General features: G+C 32.8%; 1 protein-coding gene across 1 annotated transcript in view; it reads right to left on the bottom strand.

Annotated features, from left to right (window-relative positions):
• Nucleotides 1-1,859: 1,859 nt before the first annotated feature.
• The window catches only part of LOC145291457 (protein shuttle craft-like), a 111,009-nt gene continuing 90,136 nt past the window's right edge, over nucleotides 1,860-22,732 (bottom strand). The window contains exons 17-23 of the mRNA XM_080137315.1: nucleotides 22,180-22,265; nucleotides 12,530-12,619; nucleotides 10,984-11,118; nucleotides 7,199-7,265; nucleotides 5,203-5,348; nucleotides 4,015-4,113; nucleotides 1,860-2,092 (exon numbers count right to left, since the gene is read on the bottom strand). Coding sequence (XP_079993441.1) covers nucleotides 1,927-2,092; nucleotides 4,015-4,113; nucleotides 5,203-5,348; nucleotides 7,199-7,265; nucleotides 10,984-11,118; nucleotides 12,530-12,619; nucleotides 22,180-22,265 — 789 coding nt within the window. The 3' untranslated portion in view covers nucleotides 1,860-1,926. The remainder of the gene's footprint in view (nucleotides 2,093-4,014; nucleotides 4,114-5,202; nucleotides 5,349-7,198; nucleotides 7,266-10,983; nucleotides 11,119-12,529; nucleotides 12,620-22,179; nucleotides 22,266-22,732) is intronic.

Below are 22,732 nucleotides of genomic sequence, written 5' to 3'. Positions count from 1 at the left end.
TAAAATCAATATTTATTTTATCATTAATACATGCCATGGAAAATTTAAAATAAAAGAAAAAAAAGGAATTGTTTTTGGTATCACCAAATAGATATTTTTTTCCTGATTACCGATTAATCGTCTGAACACTAGTATATATATATATATATATATATATACACATACATACATACATACACACACACACACATATATATATATATATATATATACATATACACATATATACTAATAAGTAAATTTATATAAACAGATAAAAACTGGATTAATCAACATGTCAACGATTGATTATTGAACTCTTACGAGACAATATTGTCAAAATGTAGATTAATCTGCGTTAAGTTTTTGCTGTTTATATTATTTAACTTATAATAGCTCTACATATGTATTGAGCACTTTTGAAAAAGAAAAAAAAAATTGCTTTTCAGTTCAATACATTTGAACTTAATAAATATACACACTAATATATATTATACAAACATAACTTTTCAAAATTAGAACCAGACCAAAGATGCCAGACCATGGACACAAATGGCTCAATATTCTTCCAAATAGAGCTTCATAATAATAAATGCGGCTTATCTTAATATTTTGTTGCAATTTCTTGGCTTAAATTTCAAGTATGAAAAGTGGATCAATAAACTCAGCAGTTTATTTCAAATGATCTGATTGGGATTGGTTGTTTTAACAGCACATCAACTAATTTTGTGCTATACAATTTGGTATTCATAAAATTGCCATTTAATAGGTTCTGAAAAGTTATTTAATTGTATCCCGGATTTCTCTTATGCGAACTGAAGTGATATTTTTTTTCAGGCAGTTTAATAATTGTGATATAGACATATTTTCAAATGGCATAATAAGGTTTGGTATGTGATAGTATTTCTTGCAAGTTTTCCTGTATTTTGCACCAGAATTTTTAACATGGCATTTTCAATGTTTTAACCAATGGTAACCTTTGACCTTCAGGTGCATCTTTTTGAACTTTGGAGAGTTAAGTATATATATATATATATATATATATTTATCGTTCAGAAACTTTCTGTTTGTTAGAATACTCTTATCGCAGTTTGAATTATGACAAGCCCGCTTACATGACTTTGTTAACTTAATTCATTTCTACTTAAATAGTAATTCCAGATGGATGAGTGGAAGAACGCTTGCAAAGCCAAGGTTGACTTTGTAGACGAGGTTTGAATCCCACGACCAACAGTAATTATCATTTCCTGCATTGATGATTATGTAAACACACTAGTGTCTGTAGGTACAAAAAATAGTATTTTTTGAAAAAATATAACACGCATGCATATGTGTTCAAAAAGATGGATCTAAAAAAGATCAGGGGTTACATCGGCCAAAATGTGAGAACAATATCTCAGATGAAAACCCAAATTCCTGTATTTGGTACAGTCAGTTGGAATGTTTAACTGCGAGTGGTTGGTTACAGCAGGTGTACAGAAATGCAGTTTCTGCTTCAAGTGCATATTAGACACATAGGTCCGACCAATTCCACTTCATACAATGTTTTGCCTGCAATCGGAGAGTATTTCTGCGTTTTCTCTTCAAACTAGCCGATAATTTGACAATCCATGCAGTCGCAATAATGTGTTAAGATAAGCCACATTTAATGCAGCTCCATATTTTAAAAGTATTAATTCGTTAGATGCTAAATACAAAAACCAAATTAACATAAGGAATAAAAACAAGAAACCAGAAAAAAATCAAACAAAAAAAAAAAACAAAAAAACAAAAACAATACAGGTTGACTAATCACAAAAATAATGACTTAAAAAGAGCATGAAAAATCCCTTTTTATATTAAGAGGAAGCTGTTTGGCTAAGAAAAAGAAAGGAATTAGAAAGAAAGATTATATATATATATATATATATATAATCTCAGTGAATGAGCCAGAAGAGTAGGAAATGATTAGCTCATATCAAAATAATCGATGATAGGTTTGTCTGCAGGTTTGGCCATAGAAGCAGCAGCAGCAGCTGGAGTAGGAGTGGTGGTGGTTGCATTGGTATTAGCAGAGGAATTACGAGACATCTTGTTCAACACGACACAGCCCTGCTTGGAAGATGTTGATCGTCTAAAGACAAAAAAAAAAAACATAACATTTCAATAATGCTTATGTGTATATGTATATGCATACTTCAAATTATCTGTGATATAGCAATAATTATTTTAATTTTAAACTGAATATGATGGTGATGCTGATGCCAGGTACTGATGTTTGTTTTCATATGAATGTATGTTTTAGTTCAAGAACTTGTGGCATTTTGACTTCTGCTTAGCAGAGGTCATATTGGTGTATTCAAAGTCTCTACCGATTAATATTTAATTTATGGTTTCCAGTTTCCTCATAATTGAAAATTTAACATTAATTGGTCTTTTTCTTCAGCTTTTTTTACTAAAATAAAATACTTTAATTGTAAAATATCTTAGATATTTATTTTATATTACAAATACTCTATTAAATCAGGATTAAAAATTTCAGAATTGTTTTTTTATGTGCCATAATAAAAAAAAAACATTTTAAAGTAAAAACTTGTTTTATGTAAACTTTCAAAACATTTTTTATTATATTAAACTATTCTAAAAAAGAAAGAAAAAAATTAAATATACTTTTGATTTTATTTTATTAAAAACATATTTTATATGCCCAAAGAATTATTGGTATTTTATTAAAAATAAAATCAGAGAAAGGAGCATTTCAAAGTAAAAACTTTTTTCAGTTAAAATTTAAAAACTTAACTGGAATTATGTAAACATTAATCAAAAATGACTCCTAAATCGTCTGAAGTCTAAAACTTCACAGGATAAGAAATGTTTTTAGTTTTTAGAAAGAAATGGCATAAAAGGAAGATAAGACTAAGAGAAGAATAGAGACCAGAAACAAAAATAAAATAAAGCAGGGGGGGGGGTGAAAGAAATAAAATTCAGTCAAATAACAACAAAAAAGAGATAAGGCTCTAAGGTTTCAAGTGAAAATCCACTAATTCTGGATTAAAAGAAGCAGGATTTCATTAGTAGAAATACTAGAAAACAAACCTCAGTCGGTAGAGGAATGAGGCCGTAAATGGTTTCTAACATTTCATGCTATTAAGACTAAACTTCTTTCCTTTAACAACTAAAAAAAAAAAAAAAAAAAAAAAAAAAAAAGAATATATATATATATATATATATATATTCTCAACCAATGATTACTATAACTAATAACAACCTGAGAGCTGATCCTTCAAACTCCTCGGCTTAACATTCACAACCAACAAAATTGGAACAAATACATTGAACACATTGCCAGGATGCGATCGTAATCACTGCAACAGGTTGTTCCAAATGCCTTTGTCCCGCCTATATAATGTTTACATGTACTTTTGTCACTGGCATAAAGGCTGCTCCAGAGAAGTTAAGCTACCGCTACCATGCTAGAAAATTACTCGCATCAAAGAGTATCCTATTCCTGTACAAAGAGATCATTTGCTGATGCATGGAGTACTGTTGCCAAATCTAGGTTTCGCAATATCTGCAAAACCCCAACCTCTGTCCCATCACCATCATGTTGCATTCCTGTGCAAGTACTTTAATGGAATGTGCACCGATGAACTCATTGCACCTGTATCTGCTCAACGTACATACTCCTGACCAACCTGATTAGCAGCAAGATCCCATCATTTTACCGTTGAGATTCCTAGCATCCAGAAAGATTCTCGTCTAACAGTTTCTTCCCTTGGATGGCTAGACTTTAGAATTCACTCCCTTTTCTTGCTTCTATGACTGTATTGGCATGCAGAAGTTTAAACTTAATATGAATAGACATCTCGCTACTCAACTCCCCACAATCCCCTGTTAGACATGATCCCAAATAGTGCAGCCCCTTACATCCAAGTGGCAATACACCTTGTTTGGGGTAAAAGAGAGAACTTGCATTCCTAATAGATTTACAGTCTGTTTTATAGTTTATCTGTTAAAAAAAAACAAAAAAAAAACTTTTTTTTATTATTAACTAACCTTTGCCGATCTTCGTGCAGATGTGAAACTGGGAGTAGAACCTTACGATCTTTCTGAAACATGGCAGTCAGTGTTACACTTGGCACAGAACATTTATCTCTGAAAAAGCAATTTGTAAAGGATTAAAAAATTTAAAAAAAAAAAAAAAAAATTTTTTTTTTGGAAAGAATAAAAGAGAAAGATGATCTCTGTTAATGGAAACAATGTGTTTACTACTGGACATTTGCTTAGTGGTATACTTTTCTCTGGCGATTCCGTATTCAATGCAACAATGTGTTTGTCACTAGATCTTTATCACACACTTTTCTCCAACAACACTTTTCAGTACTGATCTCTGAAATAACTGGCTTGCCACTGGAACTTTGTTATGAGGTATACTTTTCTACAACAACACTTTAATACTGTTCTTTATCGCTTGATGATCTTAGCCCTTTGAATGCTAAAACATGCTGATTTCCATTAATTCTGTCTTTTATGAATGACAAAGTATGTGGGTCACACGGGGGTCGATACTTATAAATACTCTTTCTCTTATCAAGGTTTTATGTTAAGCAAATGCAAGCTTTTTATGGAAGTTCTAAGGTGAGTTAAGACTGTTTCAACCATTCAATTCCGGTTCTGGCATGATGTTTTGTCTTCTTTTATAAAATCACAAGACATTTGGCTCTTGTCCAGAATTCTTTTTGTAATAAATATAAAAAATCTGTATCATGTACATAGCCATGAAACGAAATAGATTTTCATTTTTTTTTTTAAAAATATAAAAGCAATTCTAGACAAAACCCATTTATTCTAATTCTTCACAGAAAAAAGTGAATGAGAAAGGATGATAAAAAGATAAAGAAAAAATCTAGAAAAAAAAAAATCTAGAAAAAAAAAAATCTAGAAAAAAAAAAATCTAGAAAAAAAAAAATCTAGAAAAAAAAAAATCTAGAAAAAAAAAAATCTAGAAAAAAAAAAATCTAGAAAAAAAAAATCTAGAAAAAAAAAAATCTAGAAAAAAAAAAATCTAGAAAAAAAAAAATCTAGAAAAAAAAAAAAATCTAGAAAAAAAAAAAAATCTAGAAAAAAAAAAATCTAGGAAAAAAAAAATCTAGGAAAAAAAAAATCTAGAAAAAAAAAATCTAGGAAAAAAAAAATCTAGAAAAAAAATCTAGAAAAAAAAATCTAGAAAAAAAAAATCCTTACTTTCTTGCAATGGCAACAACATTACGATTTGGCTCCATATCATAAGCCTCCGTTTGGCAGCCATAATGCTCTGCAAGTTCATGTACAAGTTTACGCTGTTCTTTATTCATCGGTGGAAAAGAATGACTTCTATAGCTTTGTTTTATCTGAAGGAGAAAAAAAAAAAAACAATGGTAAAATGCGAGTGATACAAACGAGTTTCAATTAAATAAACTAGTTTATATGTTCTACTACTTGAGAAATACCAGCAGAGTACCTAGGTACGTCCATTTCCATATTTACCTAGCTCCCATCAATTTATAGATAGTACCAAGAAAAATATGTGAAATGTTGTGGACCCCCCCATCCACCTCCCTCTACTATTTAGTATCTGCATGATAATGCTAGCAACATTTACTCTAGGTGGGTTAAACCAGCATCCTTCGAAGGAGAAAGTTTCATGGGAATATAAGTTCACAAGTGGTCCCTAGTCGCATGTATACTTTGGTGAGGTGACCACGTTAAGTTTTTGCAGTTATTGCAAGGAGGTGTCGACGCCCTACATACAGCGCCTAGTATTCCCAGCCAGACACCCATCTACATAAGTAACTGATGATTGGATGTACATGTTTTTATTAGCAAAACATTACAAATGCTTTTGAGCAATAAAATGATTCGCTTTGAACGAATCCTTTATGTTTACTGTTTTTTTTTGTTTTTTTTTTGCAGATTATATATAAAAAAAAATCGTTTGGCTTCAAAAATTATGTATGCAATGTTTTTCTGTTATATTAATTTCTTTAAATTCATATAAAACGTATCTACTTTAAAAAAACTCCTTTAGACTTATGAGATTTGAACGCATGTATTGACATAAAAACTTAGTAATGTGTACTCTGTTAACCAATCACATGTTTCTATTTGCTTAATAACCTCCAAAAACATAACTTTTAATAGTATATTTATTCTTTAATAATATCTTAATTATATTGATGGGTAAAGAATTAGTCGCTTATGCAGTATAATTCGATTAAAAAAAAAAAGTTTAAGGTAAAAACACTATGTACTTATGCATCATGTCGAAATTGGTAAAAATTTAAAAACTCCAAAATGATAGGGTAAAAAAATTATGTAAAATTCATTGTATTATGGTTTTATTATATTTGTTAATGTTGAAGAGTTTTTAAAACCCAGGGGAGATAAGTGCAATCTATAATTTTGACAATATGAAAATTAGTCACTTCAAAATAGAAAAATGTCAGATTGCTAATGTTTTGTTTTTGTGTTGAAAATAAAAAAATAAAATAAAAAAGATAAAAGAAATATAGTTCTGCCAAATTTTCTATCATTTTTCATAATTTTTGGAAATTTTACTGATTTCACCAACGTAACCTTATTTTTACCTAGAATACATTTTTGAAATCAAATTATACTGCAAATTCTCATACTGCACAAACATAAAAATTTCCATTTTTTATTTAGAATTTCACTTAAAAAAAACAAAAACATACAAATCTTTATATTGTGCATACCTGTCACATAAAGATTCCAAAAATCACAAAAATTGATCCAACAGTTTTGTTTTTATTTTTTGAAAATAAAATAATCAAATTTTATGATGAGTAAGACAGTGGAGCAGGAAGTTGCCATTTTTTTTTTAGAATGTGTTAAAATTCAAGGATGAATAACTCAATTCTACCAAGATTTGCAGACTCATTAGTATTAGCTAAAAATTGTAAAATTTTATTTTTTGGGGGGAAAAAAAAGTGATTTTTGGAATGCGATATCTTTGTTCTGTAACAACTATGTACATTATAAAAATTTTTCCATATTTTTTTTTTTTTTTTTTTAATAAAGTGTAATTCTTAATAAGCACTCAATTTTTAAACCACTAATTAAAACGGTTTCAGTATTGTACATTTGAATCCCAAGATGTTTCAAGTAACAGTTTAAGAGGCGGACCATAAGAATTTCGACAATTCACTAGAAATTTTAGAATTCTACCACTGTATCATACCTGTGCTGTACTCTTGACCAAATCACTCAAAGATTTCTCAATTGAAGCAACAATTTGTGGGTGTTGTCTGAAATATATAGCAAGAAATAGTGTTAATGAGCAAAAACACATACTCTGTGATGGGTAGCTTGAGTAGACTTAAGATAAAAAAATTTCAATTTAAAATAAAATGAAAACATTTTACATTTCATCTCCATATATGATAAAATGACTAAAGAATTACCCTCTGGACCAAAGTATCGTAGGTTTGCAACAACAGATGCCACATACAAATTCAATACATCTAGGCTTATAGCCACTATCTTATGTAGATTTCAAACACCATTTTAAACACATTTAGCCGTGATAATAAAATACTACATTGTATACTAGGAGCAACACCATCACATCAGGAAGGAGTATCTATTTTTCCCTCTAAATATTTATACCTACCACCACAACCAGTAGCCACCGAGAGGAACTCTACACATTTCAGATTGTATGCTTACACTGCCTGTAACAGTATACATCGTTCCCATAGTAGAATAAAAAATTAAGTCCACCGCCTCTGATTGAGTGGCCACTAATTCTCTTATTCCGAAATTAGATCATTATAAAGAAAAGCTTCAGAAAATTTACAGTATGGCATTGCTCTCTACAGGAGGCAACAGTGCTAAAGCAAAACAAATACAAACATAATAGCTTAAAAACAGAAAATTAAATACTGGTTACCTTGAAATTATCCTAATGCTTCATAAATACTGGCAACATTTTTTGAACAATTCAGCATGTTAACATTGTGCATAAGTAAAAAAAAATATATACATAATGTCTTTTAACAATTGATAATCACACAAACAAAAGTATATCAACTTCCAAACATGATGAAATTCTGTGAAAAAACATATACAGCCTCTTTGAAGTCTTGATAATCGCTCAAAATTAATAAAATACTGGAGCCCTTAAAATTTTACTACAGTGAGCTCTAACGAAAGGTTTGAGAATTATTGGCATTTTAGCACGCATTGCTAAATCTTTCCTTGTGGAGACGGAACTACCATAAAATGTAAACAAACGGATGGAACACTATCAAAATAAACACAACATTGTTTTAAGAATGTAAATATGCACAAAATACTGATATGTCACTGCCCCACCCCCAAGGCTCTTTGGAAAAAAAAAAAAAAAAAAAAAAAAAACTTTTATGGGTACCAATATTTAATTTTCTTTTTTGAGTGCTGCTATATGTTTTGTTTGGGGGGGGGGGGGGTTCTATTCCTGTAGAAGATTTGATTTAATTTTATATTTTTGACTGATTACCTAGACTTCATCATGCCGACACTTTCTTTTTAGAACTGAATAAGCGCTTACAAATAAGTTAAAACACCAAAATAGATAGGTTTTAAATTACTTTTTCTTGGCTATGGAAACCCTTATTTGTTTTTTCATGACTTACTTTCCGTTGAGTACTTTATTTACTTTTCTTATTCTGACCGATTATTGAGACTTCAGACGTTATCTTTGATTTTGCTTTTTTTTCTCATACATGCATGTTAGCATGCTGGAATTACAGTGGTATTATTTAGAAAACCCCATTATTCACATGCAGAAGGAAGGGTGTTTTGTAATTATTCTGTAACTTCACCTAACAAGTTAAAAAAAATGATGACGTAAAATGGAATTTATTTTAACACTATTTGTGGAAGATTTGATTCTCTGCAACCCCCGAAAAACAAGAGGAAGACTTGAACAACAAACGGAAATAGCCAGGACATTTTCATTCTTCGCCTTAATATTGACGATGAATGCCCTAAAAATTGACCAGTAAGAATGTGCTAGAGCTACATTTAGAAAAAAATGCTTGCAGTATACCGAGAAGAAAAACGATGGCCGACTTGAATGATAATGTCATCGGTAAGACAGTTATCTACCACTGATTTTGATCACTCTAAAAAGTTTTCCCTAACTTTGAAAATTTCTGCTTTTTTTTTTTAATCATTTTTCAAATAGACCATTTTCGTAATTTGAAGTTATGATTTAGGCATAACAAATAATCATGTAATAATGTTTTCCCTTTAAACGCTTTTTTTAGAATCCACCAGTACCTGCAGATTATTGCTCAAACTAGCACTAATCACCAGTAACCAACAGTGCTGACAATCACAGGCACTAACTGCCACTGGAAAACAACGCCCGACAGTGGAAGCCAGATGGTTTCATTTGGGCCACGGCTGCCAGTGTCCACTATTTTCCAGGGACAGCACTGACCACCAACAACAACCGCAGTTTAATTTTTTAAAGGGAGGGTGTCATGCTTCCAACGGGAAAAACTGGGTAACAGGTCCTGTTAGTAAATATATAAAGCAAACTTAATCCTAGTTATAAGTTCCAACATGGACAATTTTGATTCTTGCCCAAAGTTTCCTCTATTAAAAAACAAAAATAAAGAAAAATCTGTATGTATTCGCATGGATATGCACGCATCCGTGACAAAACAAAGATATCATATTCCAAAAATCATGTAAATTGGTCAAATAGTTTTATTTTTAAATAAGAAAAATTTTATGAGTAATGAAGGAGCAAGTGTCTTGTCTGCCATTTTGGAAACAATTTCAAGAAATAAATTGAGAAAAACAGAGGGAAATAACTCAACAATAATTCAAATTTGCAAGAATGATGTTGTAATACCTACAAATTCCTATTGATCGCTTAAAAATGATTTTCTTTAGAAAAATAAAACTACTTGATCAATTTATGATTTTTGGAATATGATATTTTCATTCAGTCATGGGTACGTACATTATAAAGATTTTTCTTTTGCTTTTTTTTAATACAGGGAGAATTCCAGATAAGAACTACAATCTCTCTCTCTCATACATAAAGCAAAGTTGTCTGTATGCGTGCAGGATTATCACAATTAAACAGTTGATCTAAGAATAAAACTAACACCAGATTTGGAATCAACACCTTTGATCAGATATTCTTATCAATGCTATAAGTTCTTGAACATTTTTTTTTATATAAAACTCATTAGTCAATATTAAGATTTTTTTTCCAATAAAGGAATACATTTTTTTTTTTCAACAAACTTGTTTATACCTGCTCCTTTAAGCAGTAAAGGTACATTACCTGAATATGCCGATTTCCATCATTACTTAGATTCTACTGATGTATAAGTAATACAGAGAAAATGCAAAATTTTACGGAAAAAAAAAAAAAAAAAAAAATCTTAAGACACCCTTAAGGGCAACCGGAGTTTTCCCCCAGAAACTCCCTTCTGTTACTTTTTTACTCATATCATGTTTAATGTTTTAGCAAAACTTTTTAAAAATTCCAAGGCGTAGTTATTGAGAAAAGTGCGGACAGACAAACAGACAAAGGTGAATTTACAGGTCCACCCTCATTTTGTCGGGGAACCAAAAAAATCGTGGCGACTAACAGTCGGACATTTTTCATATTTTCAAGGAAAGCAATCGAGATATCAGTTTATCATACAGAATTGGTTGCACAACTCTTCCCTATTAAAGCATACAATAAGACTATAATTCAATAAGTTCCTTTTTTACTTGTAATTATTTTCCTACTTGATCATGTTTCATAATTTTTGGAATTTAAACTAATTTCGTCATCACAGATAAGTACGTGATAATGTTTATATGCAAAATGCATTTGTCTGAAAACCCAGTTTACTTCATAAGCACCAAGATGTCATTGCAGATGAAGAGTCATATGTTGAAAGGTAGGTAATTTTTTTTTTTTTAAATAAAGAAAATCGAAAACAAAACAAATAATTAAAAAAGACTTACTTAACAAAATCTTTTAAGAACTGCGAGTATAGAGGAGTGCTCAATTTGGGAGAAAGATCTGGATTCTTGATATCCAATGCCGACGCCATGCGTCGGTTCCTCTCTCGGATGCCACATTCCTCATTGCAATCAAGCCTTAGAAAGAAACAGAGAAACAGACATAAAACCATGGAAAAAAAAAAAGCATAGAAAAGGTACAAATATATCGAAAACATTGCATATATATATAAATGCTTCAATGCATTTGTCCTGCATTGCTCAACATAGAAATCTAAAAGGAACACAGCTGTGTTACTATCGATGCCCCCCCCCCTCCAGTGTTAGGAAGTGATTTTAGCAGAACAAAAACATAGTAAATGAGGTTAGTAGAAAGATAATGGAAATGAAGTTGTTCATCAAGGTACACAAAAACCATTTGAAATAGGATTGTTAATGAAGGTGTTGGAGTGTATTTCAATACCAAGTCAAAAATCACATTTTTGTTTTGTCATATGTACATCATACATATTTTTATTTTTTTTAATAGTGGAGAGGAAGGGGGGGGGGAGATTCTCGACAAGAACCCAGAATCAAACACCCCACACTAAATTGCTAAGTCAATTTTGTATTTTACCAATGCAAGAAAGAATGTTTTAAGCGGAACCTCCTCAGATGTGGCAACAGTATTTCATCTTAGGACATATCGCACTCTTATATGAGGTAGAGAGTTGCGTCAAGAGGCAGGTATGTCCTGCAGCAATGGTAAGAAACTCCTAGGACTAACCTGAAATAGAAGACCTACATCCGATGCATTGCCAAAAATCACTGGGAAAATGGTTGGATCATTCTATCACTCTATAAAGAATCTTGCTCAAGACGCAATCCTCTATTTGTACAAGAGTCAAACACGGAATACAGTTGCCACATCTGGAGTGGAGCTCTTAAGAATATCCTTTCCTGCCTTGACAGGGAAACCGTCTTTGAAATTTTGTGGGTTGTGACCTTTTCACCTCCCTCTTTCCTTTTCTCACAGTAGAGATGTTGTTAGTCTATCTCTGCTCTATCAATACTTTTATGGTAGGTGTTCGACCAAGCTCGAATCTATGGTCCCTCCCCATAAAACGTTTACAACAAATATATGCCTAACTTCAACTATTGCCAACAACTTCTGGCATTCTCTGTGTCTAAAACTAAAGAATTCCATAAGCAGACTTTATTTCCTTGAACTGTCCATCTATGGAACGCAATACTGTTTGTCTGCTTCTCGGCTGACTATAACATGGTTACTTCAAATCCAATGTGGATAAGTTCCTATTGAGCTGTTCTCTTAGATAATTTAGCCCTATCAAAGTTACACCATGACCTTGTTGTCTCACCATCTACCCAACACTTAACTCTTATCCTAGAATGGCCTCTGTACCTTGATAAGTGGTGACCTTCCTAGAATAAACAAAACAAGATTGGATATAAGTGTTCCATTGAAGACTTGGAGTTAAAGTCAGTTGGAGAACAAAAAAAAAAAAAATTGGGGGGGGAAAAAAAAAAAAAAAAAAAAAATAGTACTTACTGTCTCCGTCCAGATTTTGCTCCTCGGGCAAATTTGGTAATGTCAACATCATTTCCAAGCGACATGTTCGACAGATCATCCAGAGTAATTCTACAAAGAAAAAAGAAAGGTGGGGGATGAAGAAAAACTTGAGAAAATAAGTCGATAACTTAAAGATTTGAAAGAATGCTATAGAAAGTGAATGCTACCAAAACCAAAATGATTGTTTGTAGTATTAAAAAGCCTCAGAACACAAATTTCCCGGATCTTGTGCATTATGTAGATATCAAGTATAAAATAAACATTACCAAGTTATACATATGTCATGTCAAAATTAGTAAAAATTACGAAAAATGATTAAATAGAAAAATAATTAAACAAACAAACAGAAAAAAGATTCATAAAATAAGTTTTAGCAGTTCAGTTTAATCTGTATGACAAACTGACTTATCTCCCTTGTTTTATTTACTTTCGCTATTTCATATTAGAAAATGGTGGATCAATTTTTTTTTTTTGTAAAAAATAGTTCTACTCGATCATTTCTTGGAATTTTTACATGAGATGTAAGTACATTTTGTTTTTACTAAAAATGTATTATTTGGATTTTTTTAAAATATCCACTAAGCGCCAATTTTCACTACTCAGTTTACGGAAATCACATGCAACTCAATTTTTTGAAGTTCTTGTAAACACTAGATACACAAGATGTGTAGTGGAATTACAGGTAGGTTGAGAGGCCTGTATTATTTGAATTCTTCAGACTACTGCTATCATCTTAAGTGTTATTTGCACGATGTTCTGGTTGATGTAACCCCAACTTTCTTCAGCTATATCTTGTTGAGCTCTGGAATCTGCACAGAATTTGGAACGAAATCGTTTTACTTTACAGGTGTAGCACAGGTCTTCTTCTGTCAGCCATGACTGGGTAGAAGTAATTCACAATTGTATTTTTGGGTTGCCCGCACTGAGGACTAAACTCCAGGAATGTAACTTTAACAACTGGATTTCACCAAGTTCACAAAAATTCCGAGCCATAAGTTTAGAGTTGTGGCCTCTAATAATATTCAGGTTTTAGCTCTCTAGAAAATATACAAAACATGGTAGAGGCGTTTGTTTTGCTCTCTCCCTCTTTCCTTAATCAACATCCATCCTGCTAACCCGCCGTGGTAGTAATCGATACTTAGCAAGTATCAATTAATTCTTATACCAAACATCACAGTCTGATACTGACCAGGCTCAACGTTGCTTAACTTCAGTGATCAAACTAAATTAAAAGTAAACAAATGGTTGAAAACTATTCAAGCAATATTAAAAAATGAAAGTCAAAAAGTAAAAAAAAAAAAAAAAAAAAGTCAAAGCATGAACCTAGCATCATCTCCCGACAGGGAGAGGTTCTTGTAGGGAGGTGTTGAGGATTTCCTACATACAGTGCCTGGTATTCATAAATGGTCACCCACCTGGTACTGGCCAGGCTTAATGTTGCTTAACTTTGGTGATCTAACTAAATTAGAAGTAAACGAGTAGTTGAACACTGTTCAAGCAAAGTTCAAAAATGTACAATGTTAGAATTAACAGCACATTTAGTGACAGCTTTAATTTTAAAGTAGGAGTACATAAAAGATCTGAACCAAGTCCGTTGCTTTTCATTTGTGTTTCATAAGCATTATCTAGAGAGTTCCATACAAGTTGTTCAGAAGAGATGTTTTATTCTGATGATTTAGGGCTTGTGAAACAATGGATGATCTACTTGTTAAGTTGAAGACGTTGAAGAATGCTTCGGAAAGTGAATATTATCAACACTAAAGTGATGACCAATGGTTGAAGAGTTTGAAAAACTGTAAAAGTGAAAAGTTTACCTCCTCAGTTTCTAGAAACGTAGTTGGGAGCAGCTCAATTATTTTGTGATACTTGTAATCATTAGATATACAGGAAGTGCAGTGGAATTATGGGTAGGTTGAGAGATAATGTTAACCAGTTTGTGTGTAAGCATAAGACAATGAGAGACAGAAGAGAACTCAAATGAGAAGGCATATCTACAAAGTATGACGTACGAAAATGAAACATGGTCAGCGCGGGTTAAGGACATGCGTTGTATAGAGATAAATGATCTGAGAATTCCATAATAGATGTTTAATGCGAGTCTTAAAGGCAACTTTGATCTGATGATTTCAAAGAAAGATTAAATCTAAACAGAATAGGTAGATGTATGTAGAACAAGAGACGTTGTTGGTATAGTCATATTGAAAGAATGCATGAGAGTGCTTGGGTTAGTAGATGTAGAACAGTTGAGGTAGCAAGTACAGTTCACACAGGAAGTTGAGGAAAACATTGGAAAAACTGATAACGATGGATTCAGCAAAAAAAAAAAAAAAAAAAAAAATCAAAAACATTTAGAAGTAAATTTCTAAAAGCCATCCAATATATGTATATGTATACTACACAAACATTAAACTAAATATACTGACTGACGTGTTGAATTCCTTCTCTTGATGTATATTATTCTAACATTTTTCTAGTTTACAATGTTAAACCATTCGAAACAAGAGGAGTTGATATTGGTGACTGAATTGAGTTTTGGAATAGAGGTTGTGTTGATTTAAAGTTTAGTTCTTTTATTTTAAACTAGTAGGGCTACCCGACGTTGCCCAGGCTAAAAGTGTAACATATTTCTACTATCTCTATTTTACTCGCTTTTCCACTCCATCTCCCTACCCTCTCAGCTCATTCTTTTCTCTGGACATAGACAACTACTTTATAGATATTTTGAGGAAGGAGTTGGCATAAGGGAATTAATTCCTTGATACAACTAAAACGATAATATGAATGATCAATCCTCATTCATTCAATTCAGAAACTTCAATTCATAAAATTATTTTTTTTGCTAATGGAAGGTCAATTTCATGGCAATATGCTCAGTTTATAACTTTCCAAGGACTTATAGACTGAGTGGATTTGCTTGCGTCATTTTTATGGATTCCCAACTGGTGATTAATTCAATGTTTAGCTGATACATATTTAGTTTGCAGGCCATTGTTCTAGAACAGTAAATGAAGTTATTCCGTCCCTACTAATGTGGCACGCTACTAACTACGCCAGAAGTAGAATGCTCACATATCCAGATGTTATTGCAAGGGATGCCAGTGTTGTGTAGCAGGGGATCATATTAAAAGATGATGTGGAGTTCATATTGGGGCACATATATAACGCTATTCATGTAATACAGACATAACGATAGTGATGATGAGGGAGAGAAGACATTTATATATATTACACTTCTGGGATGCTTAGGACTTCATATATATATATATATATATATATTATGTATATATACTGAATGGAGATGTATACAAGTTCTTAACACATGTTTTAGAAGAGGAGGTATTTATAGACATTACTTGTGATGGAGGAGATGGTAAACATAATTTGGAAGGGTTAGGTTAGGTTGGGTTGGGTTGGGTTGGGGTTAGGTTGGGTTGGGTTTTACGGCATATCAACCTTTTTTTTTTGGTTATTTAATGCCGAGGTCTGTCATATTTTTTTTGTTTTTTTGTTAGATATTTTAAACTATTCAGTCAGCCTTTTTTGGTCATTAGGTGGGTGTGTGTGTGTGTGGGGGGGGGGTGAAGTTGGATCGGGTAAAATTATATTCTTTTGTATAAATTGGCTTTTTTTTTTTTTTTTATAGGAATGTTAGTATTTTGTTAGGATTGACTTTTTTAAATAGTTCTTTCAAATTTGTTAACGTTGTAATAGTTTTGCTGGATATGCTTGAGGTCGCCACAATCCAAAAGAAAGTGTTTTACAGTAAAAGGTTCTTGGCATGCCACATATTCTGGAGAGTCTTCTTTTTTTAGCAGAAAGGAGTGGGTTATGTGTACATGTCCTATGCGAATGCGGGACAGAACTACTTCCTCTCTATGCGATTTTCTGAAATTTGGTAAACATTTCTCTATTGTGGGTTTGATTTTGAAAAGTTTGTTGTTTTGACAATTATTCCATTTTTCTTGCCATTTCTTTGTAATGAATCTATATATTAGTTTTTTGTAGTCCGAGTGTAGAATTTTTAAAATCGCTTACATCAAGATTTAGTGCATTTTTTGCAGCTCTGTCGGCCCAGCAGAATTTGATATTTTTATTTTGTGAAAGAGTATGTACTTTTTGTAATAGATGAATGAGTAGCGGGTTATTTAAATTTTGGTTTTTTAGAGATTCAAGTACTGATAGGGAGTCTGAAAAAATTATAAATTTGTTGTAGGTGAGGTCAGTAATGAGGTCTAGTGCCAGGTCTATAGCTGTGGCTTCAGCACTAAAAATTGAAGCATAGACTGGTAGTTGCTTCTGCAAGGTAGTGCTATTGGATATTATTCTGCATCTAGTTCTGTTGTCATCCTTAGAACCATATGTATAGATATGCTGATGATTTCGGTATTTTTCCTGAATGTTAAATACTTTTTCTTGATAGTTCAGTGGATGAGTGATTTTTTGGGAGCTTGTTTAGTTCAAAGATAATTTCAGGTTGTTTTCGTAGCCAGGGTGGGAGGTTTAGTTGGTTGACCTCATGGATGTTCCTGATTGTGATACTTGCATCTTCCACTAATGGTTTCATATGAAGACCAAAAGGCTTATAGCTTTTATCTTTTGGTCAAATAGGTTTTGGTAGTTGGGATTGAAGGCTGGATTTGATGGTTGTGATTTTTTCCTATCGTAGAGATTGTAATCTAGTGCGTTTGCAGTACAATCGTAGGCAGGATTGTCTGGGCAAGAGAGAATTTTGGTTAAATGCTGTAAAGCTAATTTGTTGCGCCGAATTGATAATGGTGGTTCGTTGGCTTCTGTATAGAGATTATCGGTGGGAGAAATTTGGAAAGCTCCCAGTACAAGCCTGAGGCCCTGATGTTGAACAGTGTCTAGTATCTTTATATATGATTTTCTGGTGGCGCCATGAATGAAGCTGCCATAATCTAGTTTTGAGCGTACTAGTGATCTATATAGTTTCAGTAGGGTTTGTCTATCCGCTCCCCAGTCTGTGTGGGTATGACTCGCATTAGCTGGAGAGTTTTGTTGCATTTATTCTTTAAGTGTTTAATATGAGGGATGAATGTGAGTCCTTTGTCTAATATTAACCCTAAGAATTTATGTTCGTCGACAACAGGAATCTGGGTATCATCTAGTTTTAAGAGAGGATCTGGGTGCAGTTTTCTAAGCTGACAAAAGTGCACGCATTTAGTCTTATTAGTTGAAAACTTAAATCCGTTTTCGGTTGTCCATTTTTTTAATTTGTCGATGCATAGTTGGAGTTGACGCTCAATTATATGGATATGCCTTGAGTTATATGCAATTAAAAAATCATCTACATATAGTGAGCAATCTACACCTTGGTTTATTTATTTAACGATATTGTTAATCTTTAGATTAAACAATGTTACAGATAAAATACTTCCCTGTGGTACTCCAGTTTCCTGTTCCTTAATATCAGAGAGGCATGGTACTACACGGACATTAAATAATCTATTGTTGATAAAGTTATTGATGAAGATGGGTAGTCTTCCTTTCAGTCCGGCTTCTTTGAGATCTTTCATGATACCATACCGGCATGTGGTATCGCAAGCTTTTTCCAGATCAAAGAATATAGCAGTCATATGCTTTTTTTGTATAAATGCATTTCTGATAAAGGTTTCCAGTCGTTTTCGGAAACTGCATTGAAGGTTGGTTAATATTTTATTTGTTTTGAGAAACCACATTAGTCTGGTGTTTATCATTCTCTCCATCGTCTTGCACACACAGCTTGTTAGAGCTATGGGGCGATAATTAGAGGGGTCAGATGCGCCCTTCCCTGGTTTTTGTACGGGAATGACCGTGGCTTGTTTCCATATAGCTGGAAGGTTGCCATTGATCCAGATGTCATTAAGAATGGAAAGTAAGTACTTTAATGGTTGATCTGATAGTTCGTTCAGGGATTCATATGTTATCTCATCTGGTCCTTCAGCCGTGTTATTGGCTTTTTTTTAATGAATCCTTTAGTTCTTGAATGGTAAAAAATTATCATAAACTTCTTCATTATTACTTTTAAAGTGTAGGTTGTTTTTTTCTGATTCATGTTTAATAGTCTGGAATTTTTTATTGTAATTTTTGGATGATGAATTATTTGCAATAGTGTCTGCATGCATGTTGGCTATGTCCTTTTTTTTTCGGTTATTTTTTTATTGTTTATACAGAGGTGGTTGAGAGGGGAACTGGTGTTTTTTCCTGATATTTTCCGTATCATTTTTCATATGGTTTTGTCTTTTGGACACAAAGTTTTTCCATGATTCACATTTGGTTTCTTTTATTGTTCGCTGTGCTTTAGCTCTGCATATTTTGAAGTTGTTTAAATTCTGAGTAGTTGGTCAGTTGTTGAATTTTCTTAATGCAGCACGTCGTAGCCTGATAACCTTTTTGCAATCATCATTAAACCAGGGCCAATTATACTTGGTTGATACCTTTGTTTTCGGTATGCATTTCTCAGCTATTGAGATGACGGTATCTGTAAAGTGAGTGATTGGGTCTTTCACATGTTTTTCAGGTAAGAGTTTGTGTTCACATAATGATTTGAATTTATTCCAGTTACCTTTTTTAAGCTTCCAACGAGGAATTTTTGAGTTTGTTTCAGGACCAAAGTGTTCTAATATTATTGGGAAGTGGTTGCTCCCACAAGTGTCCTCATGCACTGTCTACCGACTAAAATCTGAACCCATAATATGCAGAAATGTCCTTTGTCTATGACGTCAGAAGTGTGTTTTTCAAACGTGACCAATTTCACGTGGCTTTACATGTTTGTCCAACACACTTTTGACAACAAAAGAATCCTCAATTATAAACTAACCTATTTTTAAACAATATAATTTGCATTATTCATTCTTTTACTGACATATTTAATATTCATATTTCTAAAAGAATTAACAATCGACTTAATTTCTAACATTCTATTTTTTAACTTTGCGTACAGGGTTCAATTCTAGGCTTATCCTAATCTCATTTTCACTTATCTAATATTCTTATTTACATGGAAAGGGGACAGCCCTTTCCATGTAACACCAGTATTGAAAGATGGAACCTGGAAGCTGTCATGCGGAAACAAGTTATCTGGCATAAGCATGTGAACTCCATCATCTCGACTATGGTTGAAAGATGATGTTGATCATATGACTAATTCATAAGTGAGAATACGTTAACACTGAACTTAGAGACAAAAGAACGTTTATTTAGATGATGCTCGCTAATAGAGAAACCAGATTATTATTCAAAGCATCTGATTAAATAATTTGCATATCGAATTCTTAGAATATCTGGTTTTACCCGAATGTCCAATCTTTGACATCCTTTCGATGTAATGCAAACTTCAACTACAGTAAAAGAAGTGAAACACGCATGGTCCCCCGTGAGTGCACAGTGAACGAAGCATAAAAAAAATGACTAAGTTCAGCACCCCCCCCCCCCCATTTAACCCCCAAAAGTCTCCAGGAGATGTCAAATCCGGGTGAAGATAAACAAACGATGTAGTTTTAGGCCTTAACATATGTAAATTTGAGTTTTGCACCATGCAAAAAAAGAAATGACTAAGTCCATCATTCCCTCCACCATTTCACTCTAAAAGTCCCCAAGGCCTTAACATATTTAGATTTGAATTCAGCATCATGCAAAACTGTTAAATAGACATACACAGAAAATTTTGGACAAATATAGTAAAATAGTCCCAAAAATGGAATGTTTTTATTAGCCCTAAAAGAGCCCCTGGGGCACACCCAAGAATTATCGTTACGTATATACAAACAAAATTATATTAGAAATCAGTTGGTTACAACTTTTCAGAAAGTTTTATAAAAATCCAAGGCATCATTTTTTTTTTTTAATAAGCACAAAAGTGTCAATTTTAGCCATTTTAACCTGAAAGGCAATCCTAGAAGGCAACCGGAGTTTTCCTGGAAAATCAGTTCTGTTACCTTTTTACTTATATCATGTTTAATGTTTGAGCAAAACTTTAAAAAATTCCAAGACGTAGTTATTGAGAAAAGTGCGGACAAATGAACGGACAAGGCTGAATTTACAGGTCCAACCTCCTTTTGTCGGGGAACCAAAAATAAATAAAGCACGTGAACTGCATCTCGACTACAGTAGAAATATGATGATAGATATGTTAACCAGATTTATTTTTTGTATTGAACGTTTTTTAAATTTTTTTTTTATTTAAAAAACTTTAATAAAAAAAACAGTTTGTGTCCCTATGGTTATAAACTGTTGTTTTAAACAGAGTTCATTCACTACAATTACTCGATTTATATTTAAATTTTTGTAATTCTAATAATTCCTTTAAAGAAGAATTATTTTACATTTTTATATTATCTTTTGGTACACAATTTTTTATTTTATTTAATTTGATTGAAAATCAACCGATGTTGACTTGAAACTGCTCCTTTTGTTTTGCTTATTTTATGGAGTCCTTGAAACCTCATTGACCCCAAGAGTCTACTTTTTTCCAGTCAACTGTCCACCTCTAACAAAAAGCATTTCTAAAATTAACTAGATTTTTTTTTTTTAATTTTATTTGGGAGTTACCACTTATCAAGGCCCAAAGGTCACTCAATGGTAAGAGTTAATAAATGTAAGGTGGTAGCATAGTAATCATTAACCCTTTACCGCCAAAATTTTCTTTTAATAAATAATTTTTTTTAATCATAAAACCAACACGTGACGGAAGTTAGCATGCAACTAATGCATGAACATAAACTTCTCATTCACTTGTTAAAACATGCATAGACCTGTACTTTGAAGACCAGTTGGCCTGACAAGCCATAAAACTAAGAAATGTTGTTTCTGAAAGGCGACTTGAAAGTACAATTTGACGATAAAGGGTTATTGGTTGATTGGTTGGTTGTTTTACGGCATATCAACCCTTTTCGGGTTATTTAATGCCGAATCCAAAGATTTTGAAGAAAAATTTTTTTTAATAGAATATATTTGTTGTTTTCAAATCAGTTTCTATTTAACCCATAGTTCGGACCCTAACAGGTACTACCACTCTGGGTCAGAGTGGACCTGGGAGCAATGGCAATTAAAGGGTGGCTCCACACTCCCCAAAGCCCGCAAGCTGGGGCCTCACCACTGGATATAGTTTTAGGTCATATCCAGGACCTAAAGGGTTATTGGTGTAAATTGGGTAGAATTTGATTATGGGGACGGCTCAAGAAGTACTTGTTTACACTGGATTTGAAGGCTACCATATTGTAGTCAACCGGGAAGCAGGCTAATGGAACAGTGTTCCACAGGCGGACAGTTCTAAGAAAGAAACTTTGTGCATGAAAACTGTGTGTAGATTTAGGCACAGATAGAGAGTGGGAGAAAGCATATACAGTGGTTGTAGCTAGTCAAATACTTTTTGTGAAAGTTTAGCAAGGAGGAACACATAGATTGTAGTTCAGTTAAGCACTTGCCACGAAAATAACAATAGAGCAGAGACGGCTCGCAACGTTTCTTTCTTGTGTTTAATAATTTTTGTAAGCCCCTCCCCCTCCATACATCGGAATTGTTTTGGTTTTCTAACATAAAATAACTCTGCAATGGAATAAAGCAGAGGGAGAAGGAAAGATTAAAAACGTTTTCCTGATTTTTATTAATTTTATTTTTTTTATACTTACTTGGAAAATTCTGTAGTGATATTGTCATCTCCTAAAAGGCACTGGATGCTGGCAGACCGATACCCACAACGGCATTTCACGGATACCTATAAGTGAATAATAAAATGAGATACATAAGTGATTGTATGATGGTTTCAACTTGAGTAAAAGGCTTGCTTCTTCTATAAACAAAAATTAAATCCTATCTGGCACCAAACATCATAAAAAGTTATTTACAAACAATGCATATATCTTCTATTTAACGGCAAGCAAGTCAGCTCCGAGAGTAGATTGTCAGTCTGTCAATGTCCAGGAAACGAATCTCGGGGTTAATATGTGATACTATGGACTCACCCCCTCCAAAATAATGGAAAAAAGAAAAGAGGAAAAACTATACGAAAAAGAAAATAGTTGCTCAGCAGAACAAAAGTTAGAAAGAGTATGGAAAGTGAGGTTAGTAGAAAGACAAAAATATAGAAAGTGAAGTTAGTAGAAAGACAAAAGTATGGAAAGTAAGGTTAGCAGAAAGACAATGTAAAGGGAAGGGGTTTATCAAGACACACAACGGCCATTT

Source organism: Euprymna scolopes, chromosome 12, assembly GCF_053919585.1.
Source record: "Euprymna scolopes isolate OS-2025 chromosome 12, ASM5391958v1, whole genome shotgun sequence".
In the NCBI taxonomy this organism is placed as follows: Eukaryota; Metazoa; Mollusca; class Cephalopoda; order Sepiida; family Sepiolidae; genus Euprymna; species Euprymna scolopes.
Note: the sequence above shows the minus strand (reverse complement) of the source record. Positions and strands in the feature narration are given on the sequence as shown.